The sequence below is a fragment of the Neolamprologus brichardi genome, chromosome 23, assembly GCF_056152115.1.
Source record: "Neolamprologus brichardi isolate AB-2024 chromosome 23, ASM5615211v1, whole genome shotgun sequence".
Lineage (NCBI taxonomy): Eukaryota > Metazoa > Chordata > Actinopteri > Cichliformes > Cichlidae > Neolamprologus > Neolamprologus brichardi.
This window is the reverse complement of record NC_142125.1, coordinates 37509481-37536173: the sequence shown is the minus strand read 5'-3', so window position 1 is coordinate 37536173 and position 26693 is coordinate 37509481. Positions and strand designations below refer to the sequence as shown.

The 26693-nt window shown below is 43.2% G+C and overlaps 1 protein-coding gene across 3 annotated transcripts; it reads left to right on the top strand.

Moving 5' to 3' along the window:
* Positions 1-12759: 12759 nt before the first annotated feature.
* Positions 12760-20450, top strand: LOC102799647 (zona pellucida sperm-binding protein 3-like). Of its 3 annotated transcripts, none has more exons than XM_087836008.1 (11): positions 12760-13116; positions 13229-13310; positions 13747-13865; positions 13946-14064; positions 14965-15068; positions 15741-15918; positions 16128-16245; positions 19214-19305; positions 19431-19525; positions 20021-20185; positions 20326-20450. In XM_087836008.1, exons 1-11 carry the CDS (start codon positions 12760-12762, stop codon positions 20448-20450), a joined length of 1554 nt encoding a protein of 517 aa, XP_087692134.1. The 3 variants fall into 3 exon arrangements, with proteins under 3 accessions (XP_087692134.1, XP_035769872.2, XP_087692133.1); XM_035913979.2 differs by having other exon boundaries at positions 13208-13310; positions 20051-20185; XM_087836007.1 differs by having other exon boundaries at positions 13208-13310.
* Positions 20451-26693: the final 6243 nt, after the last annotated feature.

The window sequence follows — 26693 nt, the reverse complement described above, 5'->3', positions numbered from 1 at the left end:
ATCAAGAAAAAGATGAGTATGGAAGGTCGTTGAGTGGGCAGAGGAGGAACAGCTTGTCTGAGCCAAAAAATCAATAAGTGCTTGAGAGTCAACAGCGCGTGGGTGGTCAATGGCATGATTCAAGCTCATTAGCACAGCGTTTGACTTGAGTGTTTGACCTTATACCCGATCATCCCACTCTCACAGATTTTAGCCTGGATTGTGGAACTTTTGACTGATAATGAGCTGTGGAGAAATTGTTCAGTTGAGCAGGCTCATCTGTTAATTAAGGCACTTTTTGACACCTTTACATGCGCTGCAGCAAATCAAACTTGGCAATATCTCAGAGAAAACAGGAATATAAACCCCACGGTCATTACATTACAGTGAATAAACCAAAGCTGAAGCTCACTCATTACTGGGGTTTATTCAGTATTGCTTCGGGGGGGAAATTTACTCGGTTTTCCATAGCACATGCTTAAGATCCTTCGGTAGAAAAGCAATAAGCTGTCAAACAAAGAAATGTCCCCGTCAGATTTTCATCCTTACAGTCATTCAGAATTAAATTAAAATGACTGATAGCAACCAATCAATGGTGGTAATTTCAGCAAATGATGCAGCACTGTTTCAAACTGTAGTAAAGTATTGATTCAGCTGCAGCCTGCAGTAAGCCATTTATCTTCCATTAAAAACAATCTCTTCTAATTACCTTAAACTGGTTTTTAGTATCATGGAAGGAGAAATTATCCGGAGCTACTGTGTGCAACAAATTCCATGTCATTAAAATAAAATATATTAATACATGCACTCATCGTGAACTCCTGGAGGTTTTGAATAAAACCGAGTAATGTATGCGCTCGTTCTGAATTCCCAGAGGTTCTTCTTGATCGCAGCAATCATAAAGATTAGCACTTACAGCAGTGGTTCTCACTTCAAACATCAGCAGGATTACGGCCTCTTTGAGTTCTTTACGCCACCAGGTTCTCGAAAATATAGTTTCCCCTCTACCCCCGTGAAATTCAGAAGGATTTCACTTTTTATCGGAAAAGTCTGTTTTTAAAAAGTTTGCATGTTCAGGTCTGTGCTTGCAGGCTTGACAGTGTGAACAGTTATCTTCCAGCCTGTTTTGCAAGTTTGCACAATCAGTCATGTCTTTGTTAGACAAGCTGTCAAAAATAATAGTTCCACAGAACCAGGTAAAATGACCGCATCGCTCTAGGTCTGACAACGGCAGCCTGTTGGTCTACAGACAAAAATATCTTAAAAGTTGTTGGATGGATTTTGTCAAAGGGCAAACTTCTGGCGAGTTAACTTTTTATGCAGACTTGTCCAAGCTTTCTTGTTCTGGGTGTCACAAGCTCTAAAGAGACTGGAGATGGGACACACTTAAAGCGGGAAAAATCTAGCACAGGTAGAGCTAATGAAAGCAGGTCAGACAGACAAGGAAGGAAAACAACAAAAGCAGGAAGTGATATAAACCAAAACCAGACACACGAGAACTAACCTTCAGAGTAAAACAGGAAGTAACCAAAAAGTATAGCTAACAGTGAATGATAACAACACTAAACACATGGAGACTGACATTAAAAATGATAGCAGTGACAGACAAACACAGACAGAAGAAGAAGAAGAAAAAAAGATACCTCAGGGAATCATGAAAATTGCATTAGCACATCACTCAGCTGCACTTTGTGTTAAGTGCTTTAGCACAAATGCAAAACTGGGCCCTGTGTGCATGGTACATAGAGCATAGACTGTATCTAAAAGATGAATGCAGTCACTGTGACTTCATCCACTGGTAAGTGGAGTCCTGTGATGAAGACTGCTGCCATCTTGGTGCTATGAAATCAGATGTGACAAGAATGGGATAAATGTGACTGGATGCATGCTCGTGCATCTGCATGCTCACGTGCTAGTGGCTTAACAGTGACGGGGTACCTCACTTTATCAGCCTCTCATGGGTAAAATAATTTACACAATAAATATGTTGAATCCAATGAGAAACTAGCAATTAAAGCTAGTTATAGGTCGAGTGAGCTGATAAAAATAAAATTCTGCACAAAATGCTGACTTTAAATAATTTAATTACATGTAAATTGTCCATGTAATGTTGTAAGTACAATATAAAATGTTACATTTAATGGGATTTTTTTTACTTGATTGTTACACATTCAGGGAGAGCTGTTTGAGCCTGCTTGCAATCTGATGACTTACAACAGATTTGTACATGCCAGTGCAACAGCACTATCTGATCTGTTTGTGCTGTTAGCAAACCGGTATATGCAAGGACGTTAAGAAAAGCTAAAAACAACAACAACAACAACAACAAAAAAAGGGGCTGCAGGGTTATTTTAGCTTGCTTTCAGTGGTTGCTAAGCATAAATCATTTAACTTTGGATGTTATTGTCGTGAAATTAAAATAATAGTATCCTTTCATAAACTATTGTAGCTATATAACGGGTAATTTTAGACCGTTGCTGGGCGGCTACCATACAACTTTATGACATCATAATAGCTGATATAGATAAGAACCTTCAGAGGCCTAAGATGACCCAAAGTGACAAGTTTGGTTGCACAACACTTGATGATTGCATAGAAAACTAACAAACCCACACAGATTTCAACATTTTTTGTTGTTATTGTCATATTTGTTGTAAGATTGCAGTCTTCACTCTATTCACCATATTATATAAGTATTTTCAAGGTATTACTATATTTGTTCTTTTCTAGGCTTCATCATAAAATGTACAAATACACTAGATCTCAGTTAAACTAATTTCAGAAACAAATCCCATTGCGATAATTTCCTATAAAAATTTTTGATCTGCAGACATTTGCTTTGGTCTGCAAACTGCAACATAAAACGACCACACAGGAAGTATATGTCAATAACTTCTGTAACCATAAGAAATAATTTCTCTTACTGCAATAATAAAACGTGTGTTGTTTGGCTCAAATGGCCTTTAGAGTGGATGACGCGTGCAGACGAGGGCACCACTGCAAATTTCTTTGAAAAGATTTGAGTCACCTAGTTCCCTGTATCACAGCAATACCGTCATCCGCCCATCGACCGGGCTTCTGACATCGTCAGCCTGAGCTGAGAATTACGCTTTAGGCTGGATTTTTGCTTTGATAAGAAAATCACAGAGGCTGTTATGACCACCAAGGATGCCCCTGGCCAGCGTGAGGCAGCGGGCGAGGTCTTTTGACAAGGTTAACAGACGATCAGTAAAAAGTGGCTCCCCATGGTCCTCCCATGGCTCAGCTCCTTCCTTCCTTCCCCCTCGGTATCAATCAATACCTGTTAACAAAGGCTCTGCAGGGCTCCTATCCACTCTCTGCACTCTTATTCATATTTCAGAGTGTTATTAGAGCGCGCAGCAAAATGTCAAGATCTTTACAAGGTAAATATCTCCCCGAATGTCACAGGGAGAGTCGAGGGTGTGGGGGTGAAAGTACTTCCCTTCGCCGCTCTGTTTTTCATTGTCAGAACTGCGAGCAGCCAACATTAGGGCGAGAATGATTTCTCCGCCGGCGGCTATTCCACAAAGTCGTTTGTTTCTGCCACGTTTCCAATGATCAAATTGGCGTGGGTGTTTTAATAGCTCGCTGCAAAGGAGGAGCCGCCACGTTTTGATGCTAAAGGAACCCTTAAGATAAAACGCAGCAGCAAATATCAGGGCCAGCTCTGGGTAACAACAAGCATATCTGGGTGCACATGGCCACAGATGCCCGAGGACAAGTTCCTCCTTGCAGCGCCTTTGCAGAAGCACAAACGCACCGACAAACAGACGAGACAGCGAGGCCGCATTCCTCATCTGCGCACGAGGCTTTCTCATCTACACGGTGGGTAAATCAAGTCGTGTCTGGAAAGCTGTAGATCTGATCAAAGGACTGTGATCAACATGGCCAGCATGCAGGTAGGAAGCACTCATACGGTGGTGGGTTCAGAGGCTGGGTAAGAGCTCATTTCAAGTCGTGTGAGGTGGGCTCAGCTGCACCACAAGCCTGTTGATCAGAGGAGATTAAGAGTTGGACTGTGGCAAGACATGCCTCCACCTTCTCTTCTCTTCTCATCAGCCACAAAAACAGCCTCAGCCTGGGATGTGAATTGTGTGTTTCTGACAGGGATCATGTCTATTTTTGAGTTGTTTGTTTAGCTTAGTTTAGTTTTTTTTGTACCAACATCTGTGTGATGGTCCCGAGCGACAGCTTGATCATCGAAGCAGAAAGACATGCAGGGTGGAGAAGGAGGAAGATGGAGGGAGAGAGATGGTAGCGACTGAGGTAATGACAACATCGTCGTGAAACCTCTGGGATTGTGGGTAATGAGGCTCTCGTGGGAAAGCCGGGCGCCTCCGCCCCAGTGATGTCACCGAATGAACAAGCACAATCAAAGATTCATTTTACAGGAAGCGAGGCCGCTTCTCACATCTCTCCCCCCCCTTGCCTTCTTCTTTTTCTTCTTCTTTGGTAACAATGCGAGTGACAGCAGCTCCTGACCATTCTCTGAGAGGAAGATGTCTGTTTTCTGGAAATGACAATCTCTTGTCTTTACCAGCTGCTTTTCACTCCTTGCACACACACACACACACACACACACACACACACACACACACGCACGCACACACATGGCCCATCTGGATAATTACAGCTGACAAAGCTACCTCTCTCTTTTTATTTACCAGTCAGCTTGTTGACAGCACTGACAAGTCCTGTCCGCGAGTCTGCGAGCAGTCACGAGCTTTGAGCACCTACACTCTCGCAGATGAATACGTTTTTTTTTCTTCTCTCATGCATAATCACTGTCTTATATTGTAACTGCTCTCGTTTCAATTAAAGCACCTGGCGAGTCAAAGGATGCAATTGTCCAGGATAATTGCAAGAACCTTGCAAGAAATTGCCAGAGTGAAGTCTCCCAATTATTCTGTCCATTTAACATCTTACCTCAGATCCTAAATTGATCATTGTGGCATCTCCAAGGCATTTATTTGCAAGCCTGATGGCTGGAATGAACCATATAATTCTGACTGTAAGGATCTAGGATGAATCCAACTTTAAGAACCTTACCACCCAGCACTTACCGGGTTGTGCTTGTGCTCAGCCCCTCTCTGAGTCGGTGCTGCCTCAACCAGGTGCTTAGAAATGAACTTTTGGTCCCACAGTGCCACCTATTGGCCAACACAAGTTCAGCAATCATACAGGAAGCGGCGCAATGGGTTGTTTTAAGCTGGAATTGCTTATTTTTTAAGCATTTGAATAATATTATAACTAAATCCTTCCATGATTTCTCCTTTAGAAGAACGAAAAAAAGCGTTAGAATTGAGGTTTAATTAGGATTAAAACCAAAAAAATATCCTTCCTAAATGTCCCATTTTACTGCAAAATATCAGAATTAAGTTATTCAGCCCAAAAACCCCTAACAAAAAAACACAAACCGATTTGTCGGTGCTTAAATCGTTCAAATGCCGGCGAGGTCACCAGAGAGGGGGACATAAACGGTTAAATAAAAACTAAAAAAACAGGTAGCAGAGTTTGAGGAAAGCAGAACTATTAAATCTTTCATCATCTACCACTCTCTTATAACCTTGTTGCACCGCTAGAGCTGAGGTCTAGACATTGTGGAAAAGGCAACAGCCATCCATCATGTCTGATTATGCCGTTTAGATGTAATTGCAAACCCTTAAGGATTGCTCTTCCATCCTCATCCCTGCGCGCAAAGAGACACAGGCTGAAAATGCACCACGAGCACGGACCTGTAAGCTGGGAGGGGGGGGTTAGAATATCAGGGCTGGCTCTGCAGACAGAGAGAGAAAGAGAGCAGGCAGCCACCTCCATACACATTTCACAGACAATCAAATTAGAGCTGGAGTTCGATACATCACTGACAAATTGTTTATTAAACAAAAGGCTTGAATTGCAGCATAGCTGAGAGAGAGAGAGATTCAGGAGACAGTAGTGGAGTTAGGGGTGGGGGGGCCTGCGAGACTTTTATGTGAGCATGTGCGCGCCACAAATATACCCATGTAAGGAAGGCAGGTTTTTAGCTTCCTTTTCTTCTCTCAAAAACGCACCATTTAAGTCCCTTTCCACAACAGAAGCCGCGGCGATCGTTGCGAGCCGTTCTGCGAGCGTAAACACTGGGATAAAAACAGTGAGGTCATGAGTGCGGCACGGTCCGCGGGCTCTTAACACTTTCGACGTTTGATTCCCAGTGGGGCCACCCACGTTCTTACGGCACTTTGGTTAAAAGCCTTCTCGCGTGTTTTGTTAATATGTTCAGATCATTTGTTTCCTGTCGTCTCCTGTTTTTAAAAGTGAGGAAACCTTACAGGTCACGTAGACGGGTAATCTTCGTCTATCGTTAATATTTAAGAAATCTTATAGTTAGGGTTAGATCAGGTGACCCTGAACCGTCGTTTAGTTATGCTGCAAAAACCCTAGGGTGGCAGAGACTTCCCATGATGCACTGTGATTGCATTTAATCATTAGTTATTATTAATCGCTGGCTCTCTTCCACAGTGTGTCTTTTCTCCTGTCTCCATCCACTCAGTCACGGCTAGTCACCGTAGGTTGCTCACCCTGCCCTGAGCCTGGTTCTGCTGGAGGTTTCTTCCTGTTAAAAGGGAGTTTTTCCTTCCCACTGTCTCCAAGTGCTTGCTCACAGGGAGTCGTTGGGGCATTCTCTTTTTTATTGGAGGGCAAAGACCCTACAACGCAAAGTGGCTGCTTTTAGTCATTTGGATTTTAATTGTAAGTTTTCACATTCCTCTAGTTTCTGTAGACAGGATTGGGGTTAGTGTTCCACCTCAAAGTGTGAACTGTGAAATTAGAAAGTGGGAAATTAGAGACTGGACAAAGTTAATGAAGGCATTTGCGCACAAATCAGATCGTAAAACAGGAAAGTTTCTGAGAGTAACTCCAGCACTCGCGATGTAGGACCGAGTGGAGGCTTAAGGTCAGCGCATTGTTCCTCTGCATGGGGGTGATGACACCTGTCAATCAACCAGCGCCGAAGACCTTTACAGCGTGACAAAGGCCGCTCGCAGGCTATTGAGGGAGACGCTGGCGGCTTCATGAGAAATGTCACAGATGTTGTGTATTAAATACGAGGTTAGGTTGTGTGGAGCGCGGGCAGCGGTGTCTGCTGTCAGAGTTAGCAGTGTGTCTGTGTCACTGTCACCTCGCCGTGTCACTTCCAGCTCTCTGCTAAATGATACATCAGCTGTTATTGCTGTGCTGGGAGATTGTTATCCCACTAGTGTGTGTGTGTGCATTGCAGCAATGTGCAGATGTGTGGAGGGCTTTGCGTGTGGTCAGTAGGTGACGCAGTGTGATGCATGTCTTTAATAACAGTCCATTAGCTCCCTGCATGCATGCGCCTGTGCACGAACCCTACGTGCGTGTTTGTATCCGAGACTGTGTGAAAGCAGAATGTGCGTCCTTGTGTGGAGATGTGTTGGATGTGGCCGCTGATGGGCCGTGAATCAGAGCCCGGCGTGCTGTTATTTCATGTTGCGCCCACCGGGACCCACAGAGCTGCTTGTCTGTTATCCCTAACCCCAAGGTTCACTGACCCCAGCCACATTTTTCTCCTCTCCCTCCTTTGTTTTGACTTTCTCCCTCCCTTCCCCCGGTCTTTCTACTCCCAGGCCTTTCTCACTTTCTCTTCTTACTCTCACACTTACTTCCTTGGTTCTTTTCCCTTTGCGTGCTTCAGTTTCAACCTTTTCAACCCCTCAAGGAATCCACAAATTTGCTTCCTTCTAAATATTATATATATATATATATATAAAGTCTGACAATCTACCAAGATAGTTTGAAGCAGTGGCCCCATAAATGATGCCAGCGCCTTAAAAGCACATGGCAGTATGTGTTGGAAGGCAAAATATCCCTCAGAAATATCTCCCCTATCCCACGCAAAACCTATTCACCGCCACATGAGCGCTGACAAAACGCGCAGAAATCCGCTGATCTTGAAGCGCTGTTCGCCCACCACAACAGCAGGCTATAACTAATCCATCTCCCACTACATGTTTTTAATGAGCCTCCATAACCGTAATCCGTATGGCGCAGTGCAGCGAGGGCCAAATCGAGCTGTTTCCATGACTTTGTGCTGTCAGCAAAATGTGACAGGGGACACGTGTGTTTTCCTGCATGTGTGTGCGTGCGCGCGCGTGTTGCTCTCTCTGAGCATCTGTGTTGTCGGTGTGCCATGGCGTTTGATGATTTTCCATCTGGTAGAAGTGAGTGGGAGAACGCGTGTGTGTGTTTATTGTCTTAGCAGAGGATCGGCCTGTTTTACCTGCATCATTCTGTCCTTGTTGTTTCAAAAATGCATCAGGAATATTGGAAACAGAAGCTGATGGGAGTGGCAGCTGTGTGTGTGTGTGTGTGTGTGTGTGTTTAGGGGTAGAAGCTGCCAGGCCCTTTCACAAACCCCCACAGGGAACCACATTAGGGCCCTCCGGGGGCCAAATTAGAGGGAGCTAACCAAGTTAGAGATTGGCGGCAGAGGGGGTCTGACTGGCAGGGATGGACTGATTTCACTCCCCCCCCCCAACTAGCACACACATACACACACCTCTCTTTGTTTTGCCAGTGATCAGCAAAAGATAAAAGCCAGTTCCTGACAATAGCAGCCTCTCTGTGGGGTAGTCTGCAGGGAGATCCTGAGAGAGAAAAAGAGCTATAATGTATTCCTGTAGGTCAGCAAGGATTAGTGTGTCTGTATCAAGGGGAAGCTATTTAAACTCATTTAGCTTTTAAAGCAGGATTTTTTTCCCCCACAAGAAGAGCTTATTATGGTTTTTGTTTGAGGTAATGTTATAGTTTTGCTTAAATAGAGTTTATTTCCTCAGATATATCGAAACTACAGGTGCCAGTGGTTGCTTTTTATGCCATACGCTTTAAAAAGCCAAAAAAACAACCCCAACTAATGTGGCATGCGCACTCTCTCCTACAGCACTCTGTAGAAGATGTTTACTGACTTCTTTAGCCTGAAATAATTTGAAAGGTTAAATATTAGTGTTTTGGTCGCACGGTGACAATCCCAACCCCTTCTTCAAACCGAGTGAGGATCTGAAAATGAAATCCGTGCCAACAGAGCAACATATTACACTGTCTTCAGCTTGCTTCTGTCTGAAACTACATTAGGAAAGGTCAGTTATGGAGAACTCTGGAACTCAAAACAAGATCTGAAAGAGCTGCACATCTGTTGGCCAGAAGGGCAAAGCAAAAAAAACCCTAACAAAACCCACGACGGCAAAAAAGCTGCGGAAAGGTTCAGTGGGCAAAAAACATCTGGTTAAAGCAGACTTGTTTTTGGAAACAAGTGAAATTGTATTTGGACTGAAAAAGGAACACCTTGGATGAAAAGAGCACCACGCTCACTTTTAGCACTGGGGTAGATACCCTGTGCAGGTTTGGGGGCCAGGATATATTACATGTACGTGTTAATCTACCACTAACATTAGTACCCAATACACAGTGTTGGGAAGGTTACTTTTAAAATGTATTCCATTACAGAATACAGAATACATGCCCTAAAATGTATTCTATAACGTATTCCGTTACGTTACTCAATGAGAGTAACATATTCTGAATACTTTGGATTACTTAATATATTATCATGCTGTTTACAACTGTGAATGTACTATTGCTGTGATTTATTACTGTTACTGAAGGTTCGCGTCTCCGAACCGTAGTAAAGGGACCTCTGACTAATATGGGTTCTGTGTGGGGCTCATAGCCGAAAACTAGCTTTACTTTGTTGTCTGGGTCAACTTTGCTAGCAGAGACAGAGAGAGGCGTTGAAAGGCTGCTCCAACAGAACTTATTGTTTCAGAGGAAAACACGAACACGGTGTACAGTCGAGTCTTAATAGCTTACTTACAACAGGGCTCGTCAGGCTCTCTTCTTGGCTGCAGTGGTTATTATTATATTTACATGCTTCCAGCTCCAGTTTTTGCTAGATGACAGCTCGTACTTTTCCTTTTTCTCCTTCCCTCGCTCACAGACACATAACGAGTATGGCAGTCCATTCTCCCTGCAGCACGGACTACACTGCCTACGATGCTACATTCTTTAGGGCTATGCTTGTAGCATTCTGCCTATTAGCTTAGCACAACAACAATAACAAAAAGTCTCTCTCACCCAGGAAACACGCAGAGAGAGAGCGTCACCCTGTAACCATGGCAACCGTAACGCTGCCCGCCTGGAACAACAGAACGTAGCTGTCAAACAAAACCCAAACAGGCCTGACCCGCCACAATATGAAACAGGGAAGTACCGCCTTGTAATCCATTTATTTCAACAAAGTAATTGTATTCTAAATACCACCTTTTTAAACGGTAACTGTAACGGAATACAGTTACTCATATTTTGTATTTTAAATACGTAACGGCGGTACATGTATTCCGTTACTCCCCAACACTGCCAATACATGAAGTTAGCCAACATTTTTTGAAGTAAAATAACGATTTAATAGTACATACAGTACATTTAATATGTACTGTATGCATGCACTTTGTGGGGATAGGTTAATTGAAAAAATCTAAATTGCCCATAAGAGTGAATATGAGTGCGAATGGTTGTCTGTCCCTGTGTGTTGGCCCTGCGACAGACTGGCGACCTATCCAGGGTGTACCCCGCCTCTCGCCCTATGACAGCTGGGATAGGCTCCAGCGCCCCCTGCAACCCTGAAAAAGGATAAGCGGAAGTGAATGGATGGATGGATGAATGCATTCACATTATCTGTCCAACATATGGGATGGTATTGGAACTTTTGTAGCATTAAATTCCATCCATCCATTTACTCAAATGCAGAAAATTCCCAGCATCCCAATCTGGAATAGGCTATGCTAGAACATCAAGGTGATAGCTCCTAGTTTTCCTTAGAACTTTCTTGATCGTGCCAACCACTGCACCACTGTGTAACCCCACTAAAGGTAGTCACCACAGCAGATCCACATGCTTGATTTGGCACAGCTTTTTACACCAGGTGCAATTCATGACTCAACGCTCCCATTTATCCAGGCTTGGGACCTGGATAGTGTACTGCCCAGTGCGTGGGATCAGCACTAGCAGTGCACTAGCTTGTGACTCCCTGAGGCTGGGTTTGTGTCTCTGCCCACTCTTAACCCAACGATCTCACATACATAAGGCGAATGTTGAAACCACTACTCCAAGGAGCTGCTGCTGATCGCCCTCAGGATTGTGTTTTATCTCCGTTTTTGTTTATTTTGTATACCAACTCTTTTCCTAACAGACATTTATTAAGCATGCAGATGATCCAGATTTAGCAAGCCTCTTATATGATGGAGAGGAAGGACATGCGCCACTGAACATTTTATTAAATGGTGTGAGAGTGCTCATCCTCAACACCGCAAAGACAAAGGAAATGTCAGTTGATTTTAGGAGGAAACCATCAACCCAGCCCACTTTCATTACCAGAGAACTGATCCACTCTGTGAACAAATACAAGCATCTTGGAGGTGTGCACAGACTGAAATACACTCATGGACTGACTGCCTGTGCAGCAAGGCACAGCAAAAAACATATTTTTCTGAGGAAAATTTTATCCTTCAAGGTGTATTCCAAAATACTTCATATTTTCTGTTGTGTTGTTATTGAAAATGTTTTGACTTTATATTGTTTGTTGGTTTGGAAATGCCTCAGAGGCACAGAAAATGCAATTAGAAAGACAGTAACAAGTTGTTGGGTTTGCATTGCATTACCAAGTTTAGAAAGATTTTAAAGGGACCATATATGATATGGAGCAAGGCTATCTATCTATCATACTTTAGATCTTAAACAGACCATAAACCGTTGATGATATTTATGACAGGTCGAATGAAAACAGGTGAAGAAGAAAGCAGAGCATCTGCAAGACTGACATGCCTGCTGGCACAGCCTCAAGACACACCCCATGCTTCCTGTTACGCGTCATACACGCCGCTGACCAGCACACACACTCATACATTTGGTAGCGGCGGTGGTGACATTTGTGAAATCTCTCAGTGGATGATCATAAATCTCAGTTTTATGAGCGTCTCTGCTGAACTCTGCTAACTGCTGACCGCATCGCCTTGACATTCAAGATCATGCAGCATCAAAACACGAGGGATGGCGGGGGGGCCTCAAACTCCATGAGAGCGTAGATTGATTTGCCTCACGAGGGCAGTGAAAGCCACTTACTGTTAGGGGGTCAGGCTTGTTTCTGTTTATAAAAGTCTTTGTTCATTACCAACGTGATTGCTGGACATTTAGCAGATGGCAGCATTTTCCCTTTTGGGATTTGGCTAAAAGTGTCACTGGTGCTAACATTTAACCAATTTTGCGTAGCGCAGCTAAAGTAGAAAGGCAAAAAGATGAACACAAACCCCGCCTTTTTCCCCACAAAACAAATATACACATTATTGTGCTGCCTCCCCCTCACCCCAACCTGTCATGGCAGATGGTTTTGCCAGAGGTTACTTCCTGTTAGTAGGGAGTTTTCCCTTCCTACTTTCACCAACTGCTTGTTCATAGAGAGTTATCTGATATTTGGAGTGTTCTTTGTTTAGTTGTAGGATCTCTATCTTACAGTAAAGCACCTTGAGGTGCTGCTGTTGTGATTTGGTGCTGTATAATGGAGAGCGCAGCAATCAATACTGAAATACTCCAGGCTGGAATCCAATCAAGTCATTAGGAGTAGGTGGAGCCAGTGCCAAGTTCCTATACCTGATTCTGGTGAAGAGACAAGCACAGCAGTGCTGTCTTGTTTTGTGAAAACTTCTAATGGAGCTGGAGTTTGTGTTCGGCTTTCTGCTTTTCTTCTTAGCTGGAAACTTCTGCTTCGCTACACAAAATTGGTTAAACGTCAGCACCAATGACACTTTTAGCCAAATCCCAAAAGAACAAGTGACAACAAGCTCGCAGCTGCCAAGATCACTGCAGACAGCCGGACGTCACTCGAGCGAGATGGAACAAAGGGATCCGGCCGGCTTTCCTGTCAGCTACCGGGTCAGGAGCCACCAGCTCAGGAAGCAAAAGCCTTCCCAGCTGGAGCAGGGGGAGACCGTCCAAACTCAAGAGTTGTCACAATTGCAGGAACAAGACCCAGGTCTAAACCTAGCAGTCAAGCAGAAATCAAAGGTAGTGTAAAAAAATTATTATTATTTTTGGACAGCTACATAGCAATTATTGAATTCTCTGGACTATATAATCCATTCGGATGATATTCCAGGTTCCAGTGGAGTTTGATGAGCGGGTTCCTGTGCCAGCTGACAGTGTGGTGGTGCACTGTGGCGAAGTAAAGGTCACCATCGAGGTCAAGCGAAACTTCCTAGGTAATGGCTGCCCATTATTTGTTTAAATTGATCGAATTTGCAGGTTTTTTTTTTATCCGCAGTGGCACCGGCACAGGTCCACTTAACATACCTTCTGCTCTGATGTCTAAAAAGGAAAGGTTTAGATTAGAGGCCCAAATTGGAAAATTGAATGGAACAGTGAAGATGGGATACTCACTGCTGATTACTGCAAATGGCACAGACAATGGTCTCGGTGATCAATATTACGTTTCCTCTTATTTCTTCACTCTGAAGGGGCATTCGGCTTGTCTGTCGGGTGCTTGAATGCTGATTTTACAGCAGTGCATTAAGAAACTTTTCTGTGTGTCCTGTGGCTGAACCTCCACTCCTCGTGAGTGTTATTGACTGGAGAAGAATAAAATGGCCTAAGGTAATGGTCTCGATTTAAGCTGCGCCTTCTCCGCTTTGTTCTTAGGAAACGGTCAGTTGATCCGTCCGAGTGATCTGACCTTAGGAGACTGCGCTGCGGTAGACGCTGAGAAACCCGTCCTGGGGTTTCAAACGGAGCTGGAGGGCTGCGGCAGCACAGTGACGGTGTGTGGCGCTCCGTTTTCTCAGGCCTATTTACTATTGTGCATTTCACTTCACTCTTAACTGTTTAATACTTTCTTCAGATGACTGAAGAAGCCATCATCTACACATTTACTCTGATGTACTCTCCGACTCCGATTAGCAACACCTTCATTTTAAAGACCAACCCAGTTGAAGTGGTAATTCAGTGCCGCTACAAAAGGTAACGCCTTGTGGTTTACCCCCCATGCTCATTCTAAATGTCTGTAAAAGGATAAATGTAATCCATGTGATGTCAGCAGCATGAGTCTTTGAAGCTATGAGTTCAGCATTTTGCCTTCTCTCTGTTGCTGGAGGGGATGGATGGATAGGAGAGACCAAACGTAAGGCAGCTATGCCCAAGTGCCATTTTTTTTTTCTCTAAATACTCAGTTTAATTCACTTTTATTTATATAGCAGCAAATGACAACACCAAGATGCTTTATATTGTCAGGTAAAGACCATGCAATAATGGAGAGAAAACCTCAACAATTAGGCAACCCTCTATGAGCAAGCACTTTGCTACAGTGGGAAGGAAAAACTCCCTTTTACCAGGAAGTAACCTCCAGAAGTACTAGCTTTAAGGAAGGGCAGCCATCTGTTGCAACCAGTTATGTACCACATGATTGAAACGTAAAGATATTTATGCAATCATTAGACCTTTTGTACCAAGAGGAATTCACCCTCCTTTCTCATTACTTTCACTTCCCTGAGCCTGATGGTCGTCCAAATCTCCTAGAGTATACAAATCTAGCTGTTAGCACAGGTTGTACAGAGCTACCTCCAGGGCTTATGAATCTGTAGCACCCTGTCAGTATTACCATCTATAGCAGTCAGGATGCATGATGTCTCCCACCAGTAACAGAGAACTGTAGCTTAAACTGGTTTAAAGTGCATCCTACAGTATATAGTACTAAAAATGCCCTAAACTCGCCTTGGTGAGCCATGCACAAACCCCTTTTTATAGTTATGTTTACCTGTAGATGTTTAACTCCTATCTTTCTGTCCGTGGTGTGAATATTCTTCATCCTTGATGGGGCTCTCTCGAGTGAAACGTCCCTCCTTCCTGTAATTGTCTTCACAGGAGGCATTACGTAAACAGCGACGCCTTGAGACCCACCTCGAAGCCGTTGGCGTCCCTCATGCAAGTGGAACAGCGGCTGCACTTCTCCCTGCATCTCATGACAGGTGGGGGCAGGTCAAAAATGACAAACTTGGAGCTTATGTTCTGAGGGGAAGAAAAACTTTTGATGTGCACCAGCCGGTCTGGCTAATTTCCCCGGCGACAGGCGTAATTGCAATCACTCGAGGCCTCGCGGTCTTCGTCGCGACTGTTAAAGATGCTAAATACCGGCTTGATAAACAGGAGTGAAACTTTTGCATGGTGATGAGCTGAAATTACATGCCTCGTAGGCCGCAGCTGACCCGACGGGGTCACTCGCACAATGGATTGATCAATATACTGCTGATTGTGTGTTTTCTAATTAATTCTAAGCTATGCGCTGCAGACAGGCACCGCACCACACTGGTGTTCATCATCGTCATCATATGAGCAGAACCGTACTCCAGCTCTGATTTACTTACTGTAAACCTGTCTGGACTGGATGCAGTTATAAAGGAAATTATGGAAGTTTTAAACTAGTTTTTAAAGGCGCAGACCTCATTTGTGTTTCCTACTCAGGTTAATGATTCATTTATTGTCCTCTTTAAAGTATTTTTCTCTTACTGTTCCAGTACCGATATCCTACTGTCTGCTGAAACAGTGCCACACTCTCTCCCACGGGCATCATTTTAGTTTCATCTAATCGGATTGATGGCCCCAGCATTACACTCATACTTTTTTCCTCTGTATTTGATTAGAGGACTGGCAGTCGCAGAGGCCTTCCAGCGTTTATTTCCTGAATGACGTGATGCACATTGAGGCGGCGGTCCTCAGGGGTAACCACGTACCTCTGAGGGTCTACGTGGACAGCTGCGTGGCCACTGCGAACCCAGATCCATACTCACAACCCAGATACAGCCTCATTAACAACCACGGGTGAGAAGCTGTGGATCGTCTGTGGAACACTGCACCTTAAAGTGACACTAAATGCGAACAGTCACTGCCTGTATTTGTTTCAAAGAGTCAGCTAGACATAATAATCAAGATTTACTGTTAGGGCCACAGTTGTGTAACAAATGGTGCATATAATCAGCATATTTATGCATGTAAAACTCACCTGATTTTTCTTTTTTTCCAAACATGAGATGTTTAACCGACACTAAGCTGACGGGATCCAAGTCTTACTTCATGCCGAGGAGCCACGAGGATAAACTCCACTTCCAGCTGAAGGCCTTCAGGTTCCACCAAGATGACAGGAAGACTGTAAGTAGTATAAAGATGTGTTTATGCAGTTTTGAAACTACTGATCACGTAACCTGAAGCTACTATAGAGAGGTGCGATTTGCAGCACCTGAGGTGTTAGTTTACTTTTTTCTTCTTGCCTTCTGTTAGTTTTTATATATAGCAAGCCGACACCTAATATATGTGTTTTGAAAGTGTTGTTTCAAGGCTACAGTATCCTCAGAAGCTTTGTGTGGAAATGGAGGAAATGAATGCCCTTTGTGGTAACCACTGATAACCATTTTATAGGTTTAGGATCCCTGCCATAAATATGAGCCAGCATCAACTCCAGAAAACCTTTCCTTGTGTGGCTTTTACGTCGGCGTTGGATCGTAACATTACATTAACTTTGATCAGTTTGCCATTTAGAAACCGTTACCTCGCAAATGCAGCAAGCCACTTTGAATCCATAAGAGCCTAAAAACTTTGCTATTGATGTGCTAATGCGAAACGGGTTAACGTTGTTTGTGAAAACACCGGGCTGTGGAGGACAAAGAGTGCCAAAATTAAAAGGTTATAAAGAAATTATTTGGCATGAAATGCGCCACAGTGACATCCAAAGGAATTGTAGGAAAGCTTATATGAATTATGTTTTGTATTTATTTGTATTTGCTTTAATTTTATGCATTTTTATATTTAATTTTCATTTTATTTTCCCGTCTCTTCCTTTTTGTATCTTTAGAATTTTCCATTTATATTTAAATAATTACTGTTTTATTTTGTTAGACAGGAAATGCAATAGGACGTAATTATAATTATATTATATTTAATTGTTTTGAAGGTTTATTTCAGAATTCTCGTTTCCTACATTTCTTCCTTCTGCATTTCTCATGTGCTTCTGTATACACGGGCCCAAACTTGCCCTTCTGGGCAAACTCCTCCAGCTCTTCTGGGGGAACGATGAGGTATTCCCAAGTAAGTCTAGAAATATAATCTGTTCAGCAGGTCCTGGGTCTGCCACGGGGCCTGATCCCAGGGTTACAAACTCAAAACGCCTCATCTGGGTAGTTTCCAGATGCCTGAACTTTTTTGAACTAGCTCCTTTTTGATATGGAGAAGTATAAACTCTGCCCTAATCTCCTCCTGAATGACAAAACTCATCAAATGTCTAAAGGAGAGACCTGACCACCTTTTAGAACAAGTTTATTTCTGCAATTTGTATCCATAGTCTCCTTCTTTTGGTTACTACCCAGATCCCGTTATCATAAGTGAAGGTAGGAATGTACAGTGGCTTGCAAAAGTATTTGGCCCCCTTGAACTTTCCACATTTTGTCACATTACAGCCACAAACATGAATCAGTTTTATTGGAATTCCACGTGAAAGACCAATACAAAGTGGTGCACACGTGAGAAATGGAACCAAAATCATACATGATTACAAACATTTATTACAAATAAATAACTGCAAAGTGGGGTGTGCGCAATTATTCAGCCCTCTGAGTCAATACTTTGTAGAACCACCTTTTGCTGCAATTACAGCTGCCAGTCTTTTAGGTTATGTCTCTACCAGCTTTGCACATCTACAGACTGAAATCTTTGCCCATTCTTCTTTGCAAAACAGCTCCAGCTCAGTCAGATTAGATGGACAGCGTTTGTGAACAGACGTTTTCAGATCTTGCCACAGATTCTTGATTGGATTTAGATCTGGACTTTGACTGGGCCGTTCTAACACAAGGATATGTTTTGTTTTAAACCTTTCCATTGTTGCCCTGGCTTTATGTTTAGGGTCGTTGTTCTGCTGGAAGGTAAAGCTCCGCCCCAGTCTCAAGTCTTTTGCAGACTCCAAGAGGTTTTCTTCCAAGGTTTGTCTCCATCCATCTTCCCATCAACTCTGACCAGCTTCCCTGTCCCTGCTGAAGAGAAGCACCCCCAGAGCATGATGCTGCCACCACCATATTTGACAGTGGGGATGGTGTGTTCAGAGTGATGTGCAGTGTTAGTTTTCCGCCACACATAGCGTTTTGCATTTTGGTCTCATCTGACCAGAGCACCTTCTTCCACATGTTTGCTGTGTCCCCCACATGGCTTGTGGCAAACTGCAAACGGGACTTCTTATGGTTTTCTGTTAACAATGGCTTTCTTCTTGCCACTCTTCCATAAAGGCCAACTTTGTGCAGTGCACGACTAATAGTTGTCCTATGGACAGATTCCCCCACCTGAGCTGTAGATCACTGCAGCTCGTCCACAGTCACCATGGACCTCTTGGCTGCATTTCTGATCAGTGCTCTCCTTGTTCGGCCTGTGAGTTTAGGTGGACAGCCTTGTCTTGGTAGGTTTACAGTTGTGCCATACTCCTTCCATTTCTGAATGATCGCTTGAACAGTGCTCCGTGGGATGTTCAAGGCTTGGGAAATCTTTTTGCAGCCTAAGCCTGCTTTAAATTTCTCAGTAACTTTATCCCTGACCTGTCTGGTGTGTTCTTTGGACTTCATGGTGTTGTTGCTCCCAATATTCTCTTAGACAACCTCTGAGGCCGTCACAGAGCAGCTGTATTTGTACTGACATTAGATTACACACAGGTGCACTCTATAAAATTGGAAAAAATGTTTGGAATCATGTGTGGTTTTCGTTCCACTTCTCACGTGTACACCACTTTGTGTTGGTCTTTCACGTGGAATTCCAATAAAATTCATGTTTGTGGCTGTAATGTGACAAAATGTGGGAAAGTTCAAGGGGGCTGAATTCTCTAGCAAGCTACTGTATATTGCCCACGAGTACTGAAGTAAATAAATCACAAATTGTGTGATAAAGGGGTTTTTGTTTTGTTTTTTTGGTCCATTTAATGGCATATTTGTTTTGAGTCAAATAGTTTTGTTTTTTTTTTAAATTATGGCAGTTTTGGCTCTCCATACCTGTCAGGACTACTGATGCAGTTTGTCATATTTTGCACAGCAATAGCACATCCATTCTGAACATTAATACATTTCCATGTTGTTTAACTTTCTCATAGCTCTACATCACATGTCGCCTGAAAGCAACGCCAGTCTCTGCACCCGTCGACTCGGAGCACAAAGCCTGCTCATTCCTGTCTGAAGCTAAGAGGTCAGTTTACACAAAGATTGCTCTACTGTACAGGTGTTTGCCTTCAGATTCGTTGCCATGGCTCTAATGCTAATGCAAAGCTTTGCTGCGCTTCCTCCTAACAATGCATTTTGGGCTCTGGACAGATGGGTGGCATCAGGTGGAGACAATAAGGTGTGTAGCTGCTGTGAGACCAGCTGTGGCACGCAGAGATGGAAAAGAAGCCTTGCAGCAAATGATGGTACAGTTTGCAGAAGCGACGCTACATGACAACCTGGGACAGGTCCTGAACATGTGATGCCGGCGCAGTGGGGGGAAAATTATGCTATTCTAACCACCTTCATGAAAAGCATTTGCATATGCAGAATCTGTTGATTTAATTCTTGCAAACATTATTTTAAAAGGGTGTTTTTTGTTAAGAGGCTGTGACTAGCTGATACGAGACTGTCTAAAATGCCATAAAAGTAGCAAACATGCATATTTTAGAAATACTTTTTTTTTTGTATTTAGTTTAAATGCATTTATTTGGAGTATAATGCAATCAGCCACAAACCTACACAAGCAGAGGTTCCACCCGTGTTTAGACGAGCTTGCTTGCACTCATTTGGCACACATGCCATTTATGTGGTGGATTGATTTTGAGTTAATCCCTTTAATTGTCCAACCAATCAGTCGTGTCGGGAATGGTTTACTCAGCTGGCTAAATGCACTAAGAAGATTGTTGTTTCCCTTCCAGCCCATATTGGATTTGCTTATTTTTATGCAGCTCTGCGGTGGGAGGGGACGGCAGCTCTTGGCCCCATCCTGCTGGAGAACGTTCTGGAAGAGGGGTTGACTGAGCCGCTTGAGCTTCCTCCAGAACCAGTTTCTCTGCAGCAGACGCAAGAAGTCACTCGAGCTGGTTAGACACCCACAAAACAACTCTAGGGGGTTTTAAAAAAACACTCTCTGACTTGACTTTGTTCCCACTCCCTTGAGTTTTCCCTCAACTGCTAATAGAAGTGATAATATTTGTCTTCTGTCCTCATCCTCCCTTTTCAGCCTTGTTTTCAGCAGTAGCCCTGCTGTGTGGAGTCTGGATGGCGCTTGCTGTGGTGTTAGTTTTCACCAGCACTGTGATTTGCAGCAGACTTCGCAAACCCACCGGATACTCTGTTTGCACCTGATTTAAGAAAATAAAGCATTCATACCCATGCCTCGATCTTTGTTTTCCTCCCTTTGAGTATAGATCAAGGACCAGAGGTCTATTTAACCAAAGTTCATTATGCAATGAATATAAATTCCAAATTCGAACATGGGGGGTAATCAAGGTTCTCCACAGCTAAACCTTTTCTGCTTTCACTTCTGCTTGGTGGCATCCACAGTGATGCCTGCATGCTTAGGTACTCTTGGGGTTAAGGGGCTGTGCTGGAGTGGCCAGCCTTGCGAGAAAATGACTTGGCCATAAAATGTACACTGTTAACACAACATGTTTTATATTGCTCTATCAATCAGTATCCTTTAATACCAGGCAGGGTCTTACATTGAGCCTGCTTCATGGTGTGAACACATTACTGTATATGATTCAGAGTTTTCATATGGTGCATTTCATTGGATTTATTGTAAATCCAATATAATTTTGAACAAATTAGAACGTAAAAACGCACCAAAGGAAACGTAGTCGAGGTATAAAATGAGCCTGGGTGCAGACTCTTTTTGCTAAATTCACGCATGGATGATTTGGTTGGTTCATTTTTTTTCCCTCCAAGCTTGTCCAGCCGCTGCCCTGTTCTCTGGGAGCTAATTTAATACATGCCGTTACTACCAAGCTGCCATGCGATTCACTTGAGCTGCTTGAGATTTTTCCATCTTTGTAATAATCCACATCTAAAACAAAGATAACTCCGGAGGGGGAAAAAATGGTAAGAGTAGCTGCACTGACAACACACTGCGAGGTAAAATAAAAAGTACCATTCCAGGAACAATAGTCATATTTTCAGACTCGGGCCATTTTCATGTTTTTTGTTTTGTGTGTGTGTGTGTGTGTCCCCTTTAATTCACCCCCCTCCAGCTTTCTGCCAGTGGTGGAGTATTCATGAAATGGGGCTCATCATGAACTGTTGCTCACAAGCCCGGGAAGACGAATAGACATAATTAAAAAGCCCATAAAGGCGAGAGCAGGGGCTTTTATTACAGTAATATGTGAAGGCCTTGGTTTAATGGGGTGTTTGTTCCTATGTGCAGGGCTGACGGCTGTGCTAGTTTACTGCCAGAGCGATGCTGACCGCCCCCACCCTCCCCATCTCCAGCACACCAGAGGCTAATAAAAAGCCATACCTAACGATGCACCAGCAGGACGCATGACAGCGACAAGCATGCACACTCTGAGGCACGGTGATGGACACTAACACACTAGACACGAACCTCTTTCTGTAAAAAGCTAGAGAACAAAGAGGCGAGAACAGGAAACCTGTGGCCACATGTTCCAACAGAATGGCTTACTTTTGCAGTCTGAGGACGCACAATTGGCGTTGCATTCACTGGTAAACCTATTTGCCTTTTTCATAATGGAAATAGCAACTAATACTTTTGCCCATTTGGAGGGAATGTGAAAAGTGAGATTGACATTTTCTTAGCAGCTCGCATCCAGAAGACACATTAGCTTTATTTTAATATTCACTCTACTTTTTAGTCTCTGCCAGCGTGAGAGAAAAATACTCTTCTTTAACTCAAAAATGCTGATTGTATTCTGTTGTTTAGTCCATTTAGAGCTAGACTAAACTTAAATCACGGGTGCTGAAATAAGCTAAAACACTTTGTAGAGTTGGGTTTGTCTCTACTTAAAGTCTCAGGTACAGGCATAGATTTTGGATGTATGTGAAATGTAATCTGAGCCTACATATTCACTGTTAAATCTAAACTTTTATTCTTAAATGCGTTCATTTTGGACTTTGATAACAGAATTGTGTTTTTAAAGAATTTACTTCTCTTCTACTCTTTCTTTTTTTTAAAGCAACACTGTGTGCTAAAAGGTTTTTAGGACTGCAGACACAACAGATTTGCATCTGGAATTTCTATTGAGGCTTACTGGTGTGATACATGTGGAATGTAGCTTGGCCTCAAAAAGCAAGGCATTGCAATCACCAGCCACCTTATTAGTCAGAGAGTGCAAATCAGAATTGCCTTAATTCTTTTGTGGTATAGACTGAGCAAGGTGATGGAAACATTTTTCAGAGATTTGGGTCACATCAACAAGATTGCATCACACAGCTGCTTCAGATTGGTTGGCTTCATATCGATGATGAGAATCTCCCGTTCCACCACAGCCCAGAGGTTCTCTGTTGGATTGAGATCTGGTGACTGTGGAGGCCAGTTAAGTACAGCCAACTCATTATCATGAAACCAGTTTGAGATGTGACCTTTGTGACACGGTGTGTTAGTCTGTTGCTATCATTAGATGGGCACTCTGTGGACATGGACATGGTCAGCAACAGTTCTCAGGTAGGCTGTGGTGATTAAATGTATCCCCCACACCATTATACCACCACCAGCCTGATCGATTTATACGAGGCAGGACGGATTCAGAGTGTTTATGCCAAATTCTGTCTCTACCAGAAGCAGAACTCCAGACACATCAGACCAGGAAATTATTTCTTTCCTCTTTCTTCCCCAATTTGATGTTCAGTTCAACCTTAGAAGATCGCCTTGACTTGTCTACATACCCAAATGCATTGAGCTGGTGCCGTGTGATTGGCTGATCACATATTAATGGTTAGTTAGTGCCTAACGTGTGTGTGAACCAGTGTGTGCAGCTTCACAGACGCTGGATTGTGATTTTAATGTTACCTTTGTACTATTTTTAATTGAATCTAAAGTTTAAATAAAGTTAAAGTCAACACACCATGGCAACTTTTTTGGAAACGGGACCGCAGAGTAACAGGTGGAGCTGAGCCTCCCGTTCGCAGGTGGCAAATAAAACTGAACCCTAGCTACATCCACGCTTCTAATATAAACTGAAGTCATTTGATGCTTTATTTCATTCTGGTAAATCGGCACATCTACCACGTTTCATTTAGCCGGCATGGGGCTCTTTTCTCCATTACAATCTAAATTCCACATGCAGGCTGAAAAGACAAGTGTGTTTTTTACAAACTCACCCCAAAAAAAACAAGCCTGCAGCTTTTGGAGGAGTCAACAGAGTGTAAAACGTGTTAATGTGTTGTTATGGCCACATCATCATCATCATCATCATACTGAAGATGGTTGCCCACCCACAGATGTCTAACGGTTATAGAGGCACGGACTCAAGTTGACAAGCACAATGGTTGAGAGTCCTGAATCAGCCGTTTTCCCCAACAGGATGTGTGACCCTAGGGGCACAAGTGCACACACACCCACTCACACACACACACACACTCAGAGCACACGGCCACTTTTACTCTCATGTACACACGCATACACGCGGGCCATCAAAAGTAATGGTGTGTGTCCAGTGGCAGGCAGGGAGAGTCCTCTCATGTCTGGCAGCCATAACGATATTATTGCTGTAGATGGAGCGTGCTGGGGAATATTGTTCCACACCATTGGTATGCTGCAGACGTCCTCTCATAGCACACATTGGTGGTGATGACAGAAGTTGGTATTAACACCAGACCTGTTGGTTGATGTTTTTGACAAGAAACCACAGCGTGCTGATTCCTCCTTGAGACAAGAAAACTGCTGTTATTTTCAACTGGAGCTGTGATGGTGTTGTTTTGTTTTTTTTCATTTAACAAAGACAGACACAGGGGACCATTATCAAAGAGATTGTGATGTGTTATTACACTGAGATTTTGAAATTCAAGGCAGACGACTCTATCGTTTACTAGATCCTATCTAACTTAAAATATTCGCTCCTTTTTTTGAATGCAGATAAATATCAAAGGCTGTTTAATTTAATCCATGAATACTCATTGTGTTATTATATTCCTCTCATACAGATTGCACCATTTACAGCCAGCCATGGTGTGGAGAGCGTGCATGCACGCAAACATGCACGCCACCTCTGTCCAGACCCATGATTAACCCTCTTAATTAAGAGTGAAAAAAACTTCCAAACGAAGGAAATGGATTTAATTAGCCTGATCTTAGCCCGGGAACGTGTGCGCACCCTAAGACACACATACACAAGTACCGGCATGCACACACACAAAACAATTAAGCCTCTTTTATCCAGGCTAATGGCTTCAGTGACTCAGAGCCTTTCTTATTAAGACTATCAATAATATGCTGATTACATGCATCCACCGGACTCCTTTATCGGGGCACAAAGGGACAAGTGTGCGTCTCTGAGGTTTCAGGGGTGTGGCGGTCTGTCTGGGCGACCTTATCTGCTGAAATAGACATTTGGATTGTTTGGCTGGAGAAGCAAAAAGGATTTTCGGTTTGCAGTGTCTTTATTTTCTGCCGTTTATCTTATCAAAGAGGCCACGTGTGTCTTTCACACTGAGGAAATGCCTATGAAGTTAGCTGAGGGCATTATGGAGGCAAGATAATAGACTGAGAAGTGATGGTGGCTGGAGGGGTGTAGATCTGTCTACTTGTCAGACTGCATGCCACCAGCCCCTGCTTCCTTTCAGTCCAATAAGTTCCTGCCTGCCTGTAAACCTGCTGGTCTGTCATTGTCTGCAGTTTGTCCATTTTCTGATTTTATCCAAATCTTGTACACACACACACACACACATATATATGTCTATATATATATATATATATATATATATATATAGAGAGAGAGAGAGAGAGAGAGAGAGAGAGAGAGTTTTAGATAGATATGCCTAACCATTTCCAATACTGTAGCAATTATTTACCATAAACATTTTGGTTATATTCTCTCATTGTATGAGTTTATTCACCAAGTTCAACAGTGTTAGTTCCTTTTTAAAGAAAGTTTCACTAACGCTAGCTAACAGAAGCTAATAGCAACTAACAGAGGCTAACACCAGCTAACAGAGGCTAATTGCAACCAGTGGTGGCAAAAAACATTGACTTGTATTGAACTCACACGGTTTACAGATTCCTCTTGAATAAATAGACGTGGACACCTGGCATATTTCTGAGGCAAACAGCAGAGTAACAGAATACACAGTGATGCTAAAGTGCAATGCTAAAGTGGTTTGTCCTTCAGCAGCCACCATAGCTAGGATTATGCACTTTAATTTGGATGGGTAAGAAAACAGAACATGAACCACAGGAACAGTCTGAGTAATATGTCCACTGGTGAAGCTGTGGTTCAAGACGTACTGCAGCAGGACATCTACTAATCCAAAGGTTGGTGGTTTAATCCCCGGCTACTCCAATCTGCATGCTAGCACTGGGCAGGATACTGAACCCCGAGTGTGTTTGTGGTTAAAAAGTACTTCTATGAATGGGTGAATGAGGCATATCGAATACAGTACTTTGAGCACTCTAGTAGAGTATAAAAGTGCTATATAAGAACCAGTCCATTTACCAATACATTGGAGGCTTATTAGCTGTCAGAATTGTGCTATACAGGGCAGATTTTACATCCCCAGCAGGACATCCTCCTAGAGTGGGTGCCTAGCACATTTCTTGTGCCCTTGTTTCTTGTGTCCACATGTGCACACATATCTCATCAAATGTTTGATATATTAGCACAAGTACAGATTAATATTGGGCATCACAGCCTATATTTAAAATTGCAACAAAGCTGCAAGGCTTTTCAGCTCACAGGAAGTAAAACATAAAAAGTTGAAATTGAAAAAACGCCTTTAAATGTACTCTAAGTAACTGCAGCCACTTGTTGCCATTAAAGCGCATAGTTGCTGAGCACTTAGAGGTTTTCATGTGCTACATGTATAAAATACACGTTTCTTTGTTACCTCATATGCAAAAGTGTCTGTTTAAGCATATTTGAGGCAGAGATAATAAAGCAAAATAGACAGACGTCTGTCACACAGGCAGGAAGACAATGGGTCTGTGCTTTGACCTTCAGTCTCTTCCTGTTGTAAGACAGACACTGGGGTCTCTCCCAGAGGAGGAAAGAGGGAAGTAGTGGCTTGACCTGCAGTGCCACACCTTTACGCCCCCACCCCCCAACCCCCTCCATAATGTATCCCCAGACATCCCTGATGGAGGCTCTCTGATCTCTTTTTTTTCCACTTGATGCTATTGTGAAATTTGTTTTGTCATTCAGGCTCTAAGGGTCCCATGGGGCCACCTATGGTGCTGGCAGACAGACCTTTACGCGGTTCCCAGCCTGGAGTTTCCTACCTCTGACCGTAAACGCTGAGGACATACCAAGATGTCAATTCGAGGTACATCTTCAGTATTGCCTAGATGTCTTTGTTAGACTTTACAGCGAGAGAAGAATTGTTTGTGCTCGATGGTGACACTAACTTGAGAGCTCACACTTTCAAGCCCTGTTCTTTTTC

Bases quoted from the DNA above. Each gene is read 5' to 3' on its own strand.
- LOC102799647 (XM_087836007.1), top strand. From the start codon at position 12,760: ATGGAGCTGGAGTTTGTGTTCGGCTTTCTGCTTTTCTTCTTAGCTGGA. The intron at 16,246-19,213 runs GTAAGTAGTATA...ACTTTCTCATAG, and splicing joins ACCAAGATGACAGGAAGACT to CTCTACATCACATGTCGCCT. The intron at 19,526-20,020 runs GTACAGTTTGCA...TTTCCCTTCCAG, and splicing joins AAGCCTTGCAGCAAATGATG to CCCATATTGGATTTGCTTAT.